Source organism: Antedon bifida, chromosome 2, assembly GCF_963402885.1.
Source record: "Antedon bifida chromosome 2, ecAntBifi1.1, whole genome shotgun sequence".
Taxonomy (NCBI): Eukaryota; Metazoa; Echinodermata; class Crinoidea; order Comatulida; family Antedonidae; genus Antedon; species Antedon bifida.
In genome coordinates, this window is record NC_136227.1 from 3,359,672 (window position 1) to 3,370,699 (window position 11,028).

Sequence of the window (11,028 nt, forward strand, 5' to 3'; positions counted from 1 at the left end):
TATGTGACAAAAAAAATGTGATGTGCCCATATATGGACATGATGATGTCATATTACTACCATATTTGGTCATATCACTACCATATTTGGTCATATCACTACCATATTTGGAACTGCCTTCACTTTCCCACGTTGGTATCGACATGTAACAACTGTCTAAATTTAGCATTTCACCCAGGTTACTTATTCCAATTTCAGATAAAAATTCAATATTTGCAAAAGATATGCAAACATTAGAATTCATCTGAAATAAATTTTTGTGAAAGGTTCGTATGACATGTGACAATAAAATGGATTCTTAATTTCATCGGTACTAAGATTCAATTCATTTGAGTTGACTTTCAATCTGTATTTTTTACCATAATTATGGTATTCTCCAATCCCTTTTTTTCATTTTCAAAATTATGTATACAGTATCTCCATTTTATTCTACAATTATTTTAAAATTATCAACGGTACTCTTACATCTGTATTGTTTGAATATTATTATAACTTTGTTTACACTTTTTTTACACTTTTTTGTTCTTTTATATTGTCAAAAACAAAATATTGTTGGTGTGTTTGTCTTAATCTTATACAACTTCAAGTACAGCGCATTGACAGCCTCCTTTTGATAACACTCAACCCATCCAATCTGGTTTTTTTTTTTCAATCTCATTTTATTTTTAAGCATTTTTTTCTTAATTATATATTTCTGAATTGTAGAAAATTTTTATTTTAGAAACAATTTTATTTTATTTTATTTTTTTTTCAGATCCAGCTGCTGCTCCTACATCTCTACCACTAGAAAGATCATCATCGATGGAAAGTATCGGTTCTTCTCATTCAGGCACATCAATGTCAGGATTATCTGGAAGATCTATAGGTGCCATGTCCGGACAATCCATCATTTCCAGTCACTCCATCACTGGAACGCCACCGATGCCTCGCAAACCTGCCGTTGAACGTACCGTCAAGAGTTTGAAGGCAAAACGGAGACTGCCGATTCAAACATCCACGCCATTGAGTACAGGCTTGTACAACAGAATGCCACTAAAAGCAAATCGCAACACTCCATTGGCACCAATCACAACTCCTGTTACTAAACTCCCGGCAAAGTCGATCAAGTCTGAAAATAATCTTTCATATGAAGGGTTAAGGAAGACTCCTAATGTTCCGACAGTGGCGCCAAACATCGCATCATTGTTGTACGACGTTGATGAGAACAGTTCACAAGTGTCAGTTGGAAAATTGGGTAGAAATGGAACTTTGGATGTTCTACCAGTGAGATCACCTTACTCGTCTAAGGAATCGCTTCTTTCAAACGGCAAGTCTTCCAAGAATATCATTGGAAATGTTAATCTTGGATTTCAGAGCGATGAGGATTTGCATACCTTGAAGCAGTCATCACCAGCAAGAAACAAACAACCCGTTACCAGACAAAGCCCTATCGGTAGTGCTGGCCACAGGTTTATAGAAGATGAACCAAGTCTTAGAAGTACAAAGGTGCGTGGATCTGGAGACGGTGTCATGAGCACTTCAAGTCCACGTAGAAAAGGCTCAAGATCATCATCCTCCAGCGAAAGTGACTCATTTGTGATGAAAATATTGAAGGATACAATGCCACATATGCATGCTGTTGATGTCATGCAGCAGATGGGAACCAGGTCTAAAAAGCCTTCTTATGAGTCTGTGACCGCCGACATTGAAACAAGTTTTTCAGCAAAGGCTAGCGAGTCTTTAAAAAGCATTTCTGAATCGCGAGTAAGTGATGTTGAGTATGTTGACTTAGGAGAGAGTACATCAAAACCATCGCTAAGCTCTAACCATTCCGTAAATAAGATCAACAAATTGAATACAAAGCAGAAAGTTCAGAAAAAACTGGAGAATAGCAAGAAGATTGAAAGCAGCAAAGGAAATGTTGCTTTGAAATCAAAGCCTATGGCACCATATATCAAGCCGAATCCACCAAATGGATCCGGTGAAAGTCCACTCCAATATAAATCACCTCCAAACTATAAAGAAGCCATCAACAGGAATAACTCTAATGTCTCATCACCTAGGAAAGGATCCAGCGGGCCGACATCTCCACCAAACTATTATTTAAACCGTCCTGGAAGCTCACAAAGTACTAACAGCAGTATATATTCTTCCACGTCATCCATTCCAAGCGTCATCCATGTACCACCGATGACTGTAGCAAACAGGAGAGGTAGCGTAGACTCCACGTGCTCAGGTAACTCGAGCGCTCCTAGTGCGCCCTCACCAACTTGTAGTAATCACAGTGCTACAAGTGGACAATCGAGACAAAGCTCGTCCAATTATTCAACGAGCATGAATCCATTGAACGGAAGTGCAAAGATAAATGGCGTGCCTTTTAGAACAGTACGTTCACCTCGAGGGAAGCCTGTTTTACATAAGGAATTGCGATCGTCACAGTGTTAAATTGAAGACACAGTTGATAGCGATTTATTCACTTCATTTTTTATAAGCAGTTACTCAAGGGATATTTATATTACAGATTGATTTGATGAGGTGATTAGTGATTTTAATAATATGTTTTACATTTTTTTTATAATGATTGTATACTTTTCATTAAATATTTCACTCCTAGCAGAGCTTCTGCAACTGTTGGCAAAACTTGCAGATTGTATTTCATTCCTTATAAGTGCCTATTACATTTTAATGTCATAAATTATGGGTGCTAATATGACTCTTCTAGCAATGTGCTTGTTAAGTCTTGGTGCCTCATGACATAAAAGCCTTTGTAATTACCAAAGGTTGGTTGGTGTTTTCCATTTGTTCAACTTCCAATATATGCCAAATCTATTACGGTAGAACTGTATGTTATTTTCCTATCTTAGTTAAGCAATACATTTTCTGAAATGTTTTCCAATTTCTTTCATATTTATAACAAATATGGATGATACACTTAATTATTAGTATGTTTGTCTTTCTTGTATATTTTTAAAATGTGTGTACCATCATTACTGATGTAAACTTGTATGTTAATATGTATATTAATGACTCGACCCGCCGAACTGTATTTTATTAAGAGTGGTTTAAGTGTCTGGATAAAAAGACACAAATTGTACAAAAAAAAGTAATGATTTTTGTATCTTAATATGTAAATATTTAAATATAACCTTGAAATGAGATTGTTATTTTATTGTAAAAACTGTTTGTAGTGGCCATCCATGTTTTTAAAATAATTATTGCGTGTATTTTTAAAAGTATTATTATAAGTTGTTTGCTCTTAGTATCCAAGCCTTGCGTCATTTTGCCTTTTATACATTTTTTTTAATAGAACATAAATTATAATAATATTCAGAGATTACTAATTTGATATAAATTGAAAATGTATATTACTATAACTAATAACTATTCTTCACAGACAGGCCCATATTAGGGATGTATGTTATACATTTAAATACTAACACTAGGTATAAACATGTGATCTGAATTGTTTTAAAAGTCAACACAACTTCTTTTCAAGCCGATTTTCCACTAGGCGAATTTGTTCGCCCGAATCGAAAGCATCAGCTTATACGCATGCGTAGAGAAGGAGTTGGAAGATGGAAACATGAATACGCATGCGTATAAGCTGACGCTTTCGATTTTTGTTTTCGCGCGAACAAATTCGCCTAGTGGAAACTCGTCTTTAGCTTGGGTTTATAATTGATTCAACATATGCAACATTATACTTTTGCTCTCAAGTGGAAATGCATTAAACTAAATTGAAAGCCATAGATTATGTACTCGCGAATTGATAACACATTCTGCTACTTAAATGAAATTGTTTTTATGATGATTGCTTTACGTTTAAATCTACGAAATATTTCACTTCTATGAGTAGTTTTAAAATCATTTTCTTACTGAAAATATAGTTTAATAATTATTTGTTCTGTTATGAGTTCGATTTGGGTGCTGGTTAGTAAACGGGCAAATATAGTATTAAGAAGAGATATTATATAATGTATATAATATATCGGTGAAGTTGAATATATTATTGTGAATGGACTACCTTGAGCATGTTGTATTTAAGTCTAAGAATTTGGACTATTCTTAATTAAACATCTATTTATACAGATATCTTGATTATTTCAATCGTGTCCGTCATTTTCCTTATGACCATCGTCGTTGTGTTCTATTTAAAGTCTTCATTATCGCCGTCGGCGCCGTTTTCTTATCGCTGTCGTCGTCGCCGTTTTCTTTATCGCCGTCGTCGCCGTTTCATTATTAATCGTCGTTTTCGTTATCGCCGTCGTCGCCGTTTCATTTATTAATCATCGTTTTCTTAATCAAAATCGTTGATATTTTTCTTCGTCGTTTTCTTTAATCGCCATCGTTGACGTCATTATCTTAATCGTCCTTTTCATCATTATTCATATCGCCACAATTGTATTGCTTCGTCGTTTTTTTTATCGCAATCTTTATTTTCTTACGTCGTTGTATTGATACCATATACCGTCATTTGATTATTTGCCGTTTCTTTTTATCGCCAACATCGTCGTTTTATTTATCGCCATCGTCGTTCCTCATTTTATATTTGTCATCATTTTCTTAATCGTCGGTTTTTCGCCATTTTCGTCCTCATTTTCCGTCACGCCAATACTTTATCGCCATTTCTTTCACTTTAGCAATATCATAATTATCATTATAACGTCACAGAATCGTAATATTCTTAATATGTGCTTCTCATTCATCTCCAAATACAGCTCTGACGTCATCGATATCATTTTGGTTGGATTTTTAAAACCAAATATTGTATAAATTTAGAACATAAAAAAGCCCGTAATAAGAATATCCCACGCCAAAAAGTTTAAAACCGAAAGTATAATATTACACAAACCATTGTTATTCGCCACTGAACACTGACAAAAAAATATTATTTCCCATATTCGCCATTTTGCAATACTCTATTCTATTTTTATCATGTGTTTTCCCAATTTCAAAATAAATTTGTTTCAATTTTTTTTATCGACATACCATTCCTTGTGATTATTAAATGAATACACACGATCAATCATAATACATTTATTTTGCCATTTAAAAAACAATACAATAGATTTAATCAAACAGACGAGAACTTAATGTAAAAAATAAGGCAGACATTGAGAGGCTCTAAACATATTTGATGCATCATATTAGTATAGCCACAGGTCTGTTTATAGGAGTGTAAATGGGTACCTTCAAGGTGTAAATCCTATTGATTGGACTAAACTCATATTGAGTGCATTCAAGGTGCAATGGAGTCGACGTGGATAAAGTTGAATGACCACGAGAACTGTCAATCCAGCGACGCAACAACATTTGTGTCGGTCGTTTGCTGGTTGTTGTCCAGGTTACCTTCCATTCCCAGGGCATCTCCAGGGTCCTAGTCTTTCCCGGGATCCTGGTCATTCCCAGGGTCCTGATAATTACCAAGGACCTAGTAATTCCCAGGGTCCTGGTCATTCCCAGGGTCCTGATAATTACCAAGGACCAAATCATTCCCAGGGTCCTGTTCATTCCCAGGGTCCTGATAATTACCAAGGACCTAGTCATTCCCAGGGTCCTGATAATTACCAAGGCTAGTCATTCCCAGGGTCCTGATAATTATCAAGGACCTAGTAATTCCCGGGGTCCTGGTCATTTCCAGGTTCCTGTATAATTAAGTTTACACCATTATAAATACTTGTTTTACAAGGAAATACATATAAATAAACAAAAGCATTCGTTTACGATAACATTGGAATACAATACAATTGTAAGTTATTTCTGTAAATGAATAGCCTAGATTTATCCACGACACTAAGAGTTAACTACTTTAACACATTGCCGGCACTAGTCATCCATAAAATATACAACATATGTAATTTCCATCAACTAGCGCACACTTTTATTTAATTTATATATTAAAGCAAAGTAAAACACATTACAGTAATACATTCGAGTGGAAATTCTAAAACTTATGCATAATTTAACACAATGAAAGCCTATTAGACACGCGGATGGAATTGAATGGACACTCACTAAAGCATTCGTTGCAAGTGAACATTTTAAAGTTTATGTCGAATTCCTAGTTTCCGTTTTAACGCGTGAAAACGACTTTTAACAAAACTATAAAATCTGTATTCAAGATCCATCTGTTCTTTTAGTATAGCCGTCACTTTTGGTGAAGGTTTCTCTTTAGCCTTTGTAAGAGCGGCGGTTCGGTTCGTCATTTGGCCTTCACTTGGATGCTCCAACAACTTAACACAGCCGCTGAAAACTGTCGGCCATGTTTTCTCTAAAACTAAAAACACATCGCGAAGTTCTTCTAACAAACCGACCACTTTAAAATCTTGTTTTACGTTTGCCATTGCTCGTTTTAGCGTCCATTCAGTAGGCTGTTTACATCTAGGGTCATTACCACAGAAGAACGGTACAATGTAGAATGTCCGCCGCTTAGAACACTCATACTGATCGCGAAGAACACATTCATTTATTGTCTGGTATCTTTCTCTTTCGGTTCCATTAAAAGTCCAAGTTCTTTCTTGAAATCCATCTCCAAATCTTTTATAATAATACTGTGAGGTAAATCTTGCAATAGGATCGCGAATTATGTTTATATAACTTGGTGATTGAAGTTTGTAGTATGAAAAATTAATATGATACATGTGTCTTTGAAATAAATAAGGTGGTTGAATTTGTGATAATACATGTGCCACCATTTCTTCTTTTTCTGGTGGTAGAATTTTTTGCGTATACACCAACGATTCAATCATATTGAACCGATTTCTTTCAGCAAGAATTCTAAATATATCGAGTACGGATCTGCTACCGCATTTACCTACTCGATTAAAAATAATCCTTGGCATATCACCAGGATCAACATTCAATTTTTCGACGAGTGGAAGTAGTCCTTGATAGACTACAGTTTCATTCCATTCATAAATCCACTTTTGGTCGGCGGTGTCATTGTTGAACTTCCAAGATGAGCCTAAGCTTGATGAAACGTCATCGTCTTTTTTAATTGCTAATATTTTATTACCTGATCTATCAAACTCTGAGTTTGAACTCCATTTGATGCTGTCAGGTATATTCGGCAGCTGTGCAAGACTTAGTTTCTTTCCATGTTTTATCAACTTTTTATGCTTTATTAACGGTTTCCATTGACAGACGTACCAGACACAACAGCATACTACAATCGCTAGCGTGATGTATCTTTTAATTCCCTTTAACATCCGCATATTCCAGGCACGTTAGTATAATGTTTTCTAACAATTGCAACAATCGCATTTCAAAATTAGCATTATATTCAATCCGTTTGAATGACATCTGCTAGTTTGTAGGCCTAGACATTGCTGACGCACCACCCTGCTGAAATGAACTGCTACCGTTTTGGTGCATTGCCAGTTCACAAAACAAAATACTTACGCTTGACTTAAGCCGTCTCAATTATAACTTACTGTTTGGCTAGTCACAAATCACTCAATAGCCTCTGAACTCGAGAACAATTTCCGCCGGATTTTGTATTCATTTAAACGAGGGATCAAAGTTCATACCAGTATAATCATACAAAAATATCGTCTGCTTGTAGATCAGTGTACTACGTCATACCTTCATCCACTTTTTTTTATCGGAACGTTAATGTCAAATCAAGGCTAATGATATATTTACTTACGTGCAATTATATAGTACTAGTATTAGTACGGAATTAAAATGTTACGGCTAAATTCACGGTCATGTTAAACTAATTTCACAATAATATATAAATATTAATATATATTACTAAGTACAGGTCACTAAAATTGCGGTGTAAATGTGTTACTTATAATGTTGATTTAATCATCTAACAATACTTGTTACTTACACAATACATTTTTTTCCCAAAATCATCATTTCAATTATTTACGTTACAAATGTTTAAAAACGCGTTTCGAAAATTAGGTAAGTTATACCAGTATATTATCGGATTGGTCAAAGAATTTATAAACACCAAACTACCGGAGAAGAAAATCAAATAAGTATATAATATACCAATGGAACATATTAGTGTTGGAAATGAAAGAAATGCATGTAACACCAGATTTGGCAACCAGAGAAAGCAATATAAGAGGGTAATTGTTAAACAGGTTTTTAGTAATTTTCTGGATTTCTTTGCGTTTGAAATATTCATTGAAGCGAGATAATGATCTGATTTGGAAATATTGTGATGAATTTTAAAATAAAGACAAACGGTTAACAATAAAAACGCCGTATTAATTGTTGATAATGCTAAATGAAAATAATCTGTAGTAAAATAGAATAATAACGGTATTATGAAAAGTGGTCCAATAGTGATTGCAGCGCAAACGGTAAACTGACGGTTTGTAGTTACGACAACAGCGTAACGTAACGGAGCGTATACTAACGCAATATAACGATCTACAGCAACGCAATTTACGTTAAGCGATGACGTAAGAAGTATTGACGTCATTAACGAGTTTAAAACGATATTTTCACCGTAATTATTGAAATGCAAGATGACGTAAACAAAATACGTTAGTCCGTTTGCACAATCTACAAATGCCAAAGACACGATGAAAAAATTGTGTTTCTTTCGCAGTTTCTTAGATCTAAGAATCACAAATATTGCAACACCATTTAAAAGCACAATCAAAATACAAATTATTGAAACAACTGTTACGATAGTAACTCTTGCGTTTTCAAAAAATAATTCAGAATTTCCATAAATGGAATTGTCACAAGATACGTTATCGGAGATGTTCATTGCAACACTCAAATGTATAATAACAAAGTTTTTTTCCTCAATATTGTAGTTTGATGTTCCTTTATAAATTTCCACAGAATGTTTTGTCAGGGAGCTTCTTGCTACATACGAGCTTGTAGCATGTAGATAGTACATACTATTGCCAAAACAACGTTACCATTACTGTGCTTTCTGGTTTTTAACGAATTTGTTGAATAATTTTAGGAACAGTTTCACAATGAATGCGCTTGGTAACTCACACAATTTAGAAAATAAATGTTCTTCTTTGAGACAATCCAAAACAAGTTAAGTCGGTACAGTACTGCTGCAGTGTAACGTTTTGGAAAAAAATACAAATTATACCGATATGTATTTCAATAAAGTTGAAGAGCGATCTGCCAATCATTAGTCGTTCAATTACCTTTGTCTATGTGATTTGTATCCTTATGTTTTAATAAACTCTTGATTGATAAAGTCAATATTTGCGGCAATTTGCGGCCAATCAGTCTTACATCGCTTTGGTTGTTTGTACAATGCCAAATGAAGACTGATTGTTACGAGTACACACTTACAGTAGCGTAAGTTAGTAATACTGCAATATTTATATAGGCCTAATTAAGAAATTACGTAGCTGTAATCAATTTTTGAAAATCCTCCATCCAAGCACTGTTAGAAGACTCAAACCTTTTATATCAGGGTTTTCAGATAAAGACGTTGTCCATGAAAAAAAATGTTTAATTTGCCCAGGCGATGCATTTTCTTTTACAAACAGGAAAATGATTTAGACAAGTATCTTCGGAAATGTTCCCGTAATTTCTTCCTATCAATTCTGTATCTTGAATCTTTACTTCAACACTTTTTTTTCCTTTCTGTATCTTGTATTTTGTAACTTTAACTTCCCTTTTTTCCACAAATTTCATAAAATGCGTTTCGGAAATTAGGTAAATTATACCAATATATTAGAGGATTAGTCAAAGAATTGATAAAAACCAGACTTCCAGAAAAGAAATTTATATATGTAAGTAATACACCAATGGAACATGTTAACCCTGGTATAAAAACAAGACAACTTGTTACAAGATACGGCAACCAGAGAATACAATACAGTATTGTTATTGTTAAGCACGTTTTTAGCAATTTTCTGGACTTCTTTGCGTTTGAAATATTCATTGAAATGAGATAATGATCTGATTTGGAAATACTGTGATAAATTTTAAAATAAAGAAGAATAGTTATTATTAAAACTATAAGAAAAAGTACTGCAATTACCACATTAAAATAAGTTTTATTAATGTAATATAAGGCAGGTATGCTAAATATGGGTGCAACCCAAATCGTAGCACAGACTATCATCTGACGTTTAAATGTTACGATGACGGAGTAACGTAAAGGAGCGTATACTAACGCAATGTAACGATCGACAGCAACGCAATTTACGTTAAGCGATGACGTAAGAAGTATTGAGGCCATCATCAAGTTTGAAACAGCACTGTACTTTAAATTTAATACCACCGTGTTTATAAAATACACCAGTCCATTGGCACAATCTGCAAATGCCAAAGACACGATGAAAACATTGTGTTTCTTTCGCAGTTTCTTAGATCTAAGAATTACAAATATTGCAACACCATTTAAAAGCACAATCAAAATACAAATTACTGAAACCACTGGTATGATAGCTGTAAGTGCGTATTCATAAAACATTTCGTAATAGTAAATCCTCAAATTGGAAATACAAGATGAATTATTGGAGATATTCATTTTAAAAGTTTCACTTTTGACGTACTTGCGTTATTCCTTCGAATATCCGTTGAAAGTTTTAACTTGACGTTCGTTAAACAGGTTTGACACGGGTAAATAGCGCGTTACATACAGTTTTTATTTCTCGGTACAGTTATAGTGATGACTGAGACACTCGTACGTTACGTTTTGTGGTGACGATTACGGCGTAACGCAATGGAGCGAAGACTAACGCGATATAACTGTCCAGCGCAACACCAGTTACGTTTAAAAGTGATATCAAGAGTGTTGTTGGCGTTATCACATTTCCCGGAGCTTCTAATGTAGTTAATAATTAATCCATTTGCACAATCCGCAAACGCCAAACACAGAAGATGAAATCAGTGCGTTTCTTTCGGAGAACTTTTGTTCGTAGAATGACAAAGATAACAACACCGTTCAGAGCTAAAATCAAAGTGCAATTTATCGAAACTACGATAATTACTGCAGTTTTAGCTCTTTCAAAAAATAGGTTAAAATAATTGTCAGAAATAGAATTGCTAGAAACATTAATTGACAATGTAGCAACTATACCGCACCAGCAAAGACAAGGGG

At 34.4% G+C, this 11,028-nt stretch overlaps 3 protein-coding genes across 3 annotated transcripts in view; 1 reads left to right on the forward strand and 2 right to left on the reverse strand.

Annotated features, from left to right (window-relative positions):
- Positions 1-4,076, forward strand: part of LOC144835804 (tetratricopeptide repeat protein 28-like) — a 57,489-nt gene extending 53,413 nt beyond the window's left edge. The window contains exon 16 of the mRNA XM_078690899.1: positions 754-4,076. Coding sequence (XP_078547025.1) covers positions 754-2,423 — 1,670 coding nt within the window. The 3' untranslated portion in view covers positions 2,424-4,076. The remainder of the gene's footprint in view (positions 1-753) is intronic.
- A 788-nt stretch (positions 4,077-4,864) lies between these two features.
- On the reverse strand, positions 4,865-7,563 carry LOC144835775 (uronyl 2-sulfotransferase-like). Its single transcript, XM_078690862.1, has 2 exons — positions 5,588-7,563; positions 4,865-5,427 (listed from the first exon to the last, which is right to left on the reverse strand). The coding sequence occupies exon 1, from the start codon at positions 7,190-7,192 to the stop codon at positions 6,020-6,022; it is 1,173 nt and encodes a 390-aa protein (XP_078546988.1). The 5' UTR covers positions 7,193-7,563; the 3' UTR covers positions 4,865-5,427; positions 5,588-6,019.
- Positions 7,564-8,554: 991 nt separating this feature from the next.
- On the reverse strand, positions 8,555-10,530 carry LOC144835332 (uncharacterized). Its single transcript, XM_078690419.1, has 3 exons — positions 10,239-10,530; positions 9,850-9,953; positions 8,555-8,560 (listed from the first exon to the last, which is right to left on the reverse strand). The coding sequence occupies exons 1-3, from the start codon at positions 10,453-10,455 to the stop codon at positions 8,555-8,557; spliced, it is 327 nt and encodes a 108-aa protein (XP_078546545.1). The 5' UTR covers positions 10,456-10,530.
- Between the last annotated feature and the right edge of the window lie 498 nt (positions 10,531-11,028).

Bases quoted from the DNA above. Each gene is read 5' to 3' on its own strand.
- LOC144835332 (XM_078690419.1), bottom strand. From the start codon at position 10,455: ATGAATATCTCCAATAATTCATCTTGTATTTCCAATTTGAGGATTTAC. The intron at 9,954-10,238 runs GTGCCAATGGAC...TGGTAATTGCAG, and splicing joins GTCTTTGGCATTTGCAGATT to TACTTTTTCTTATAGTTTTA.
- LOC144835775 (XM_078690862.1), bottom strand. From the start codon at position 7,192: ATGCGGATGTTAAAGGGAATTAAAAGATACATCACGCTAGCGATTGTA.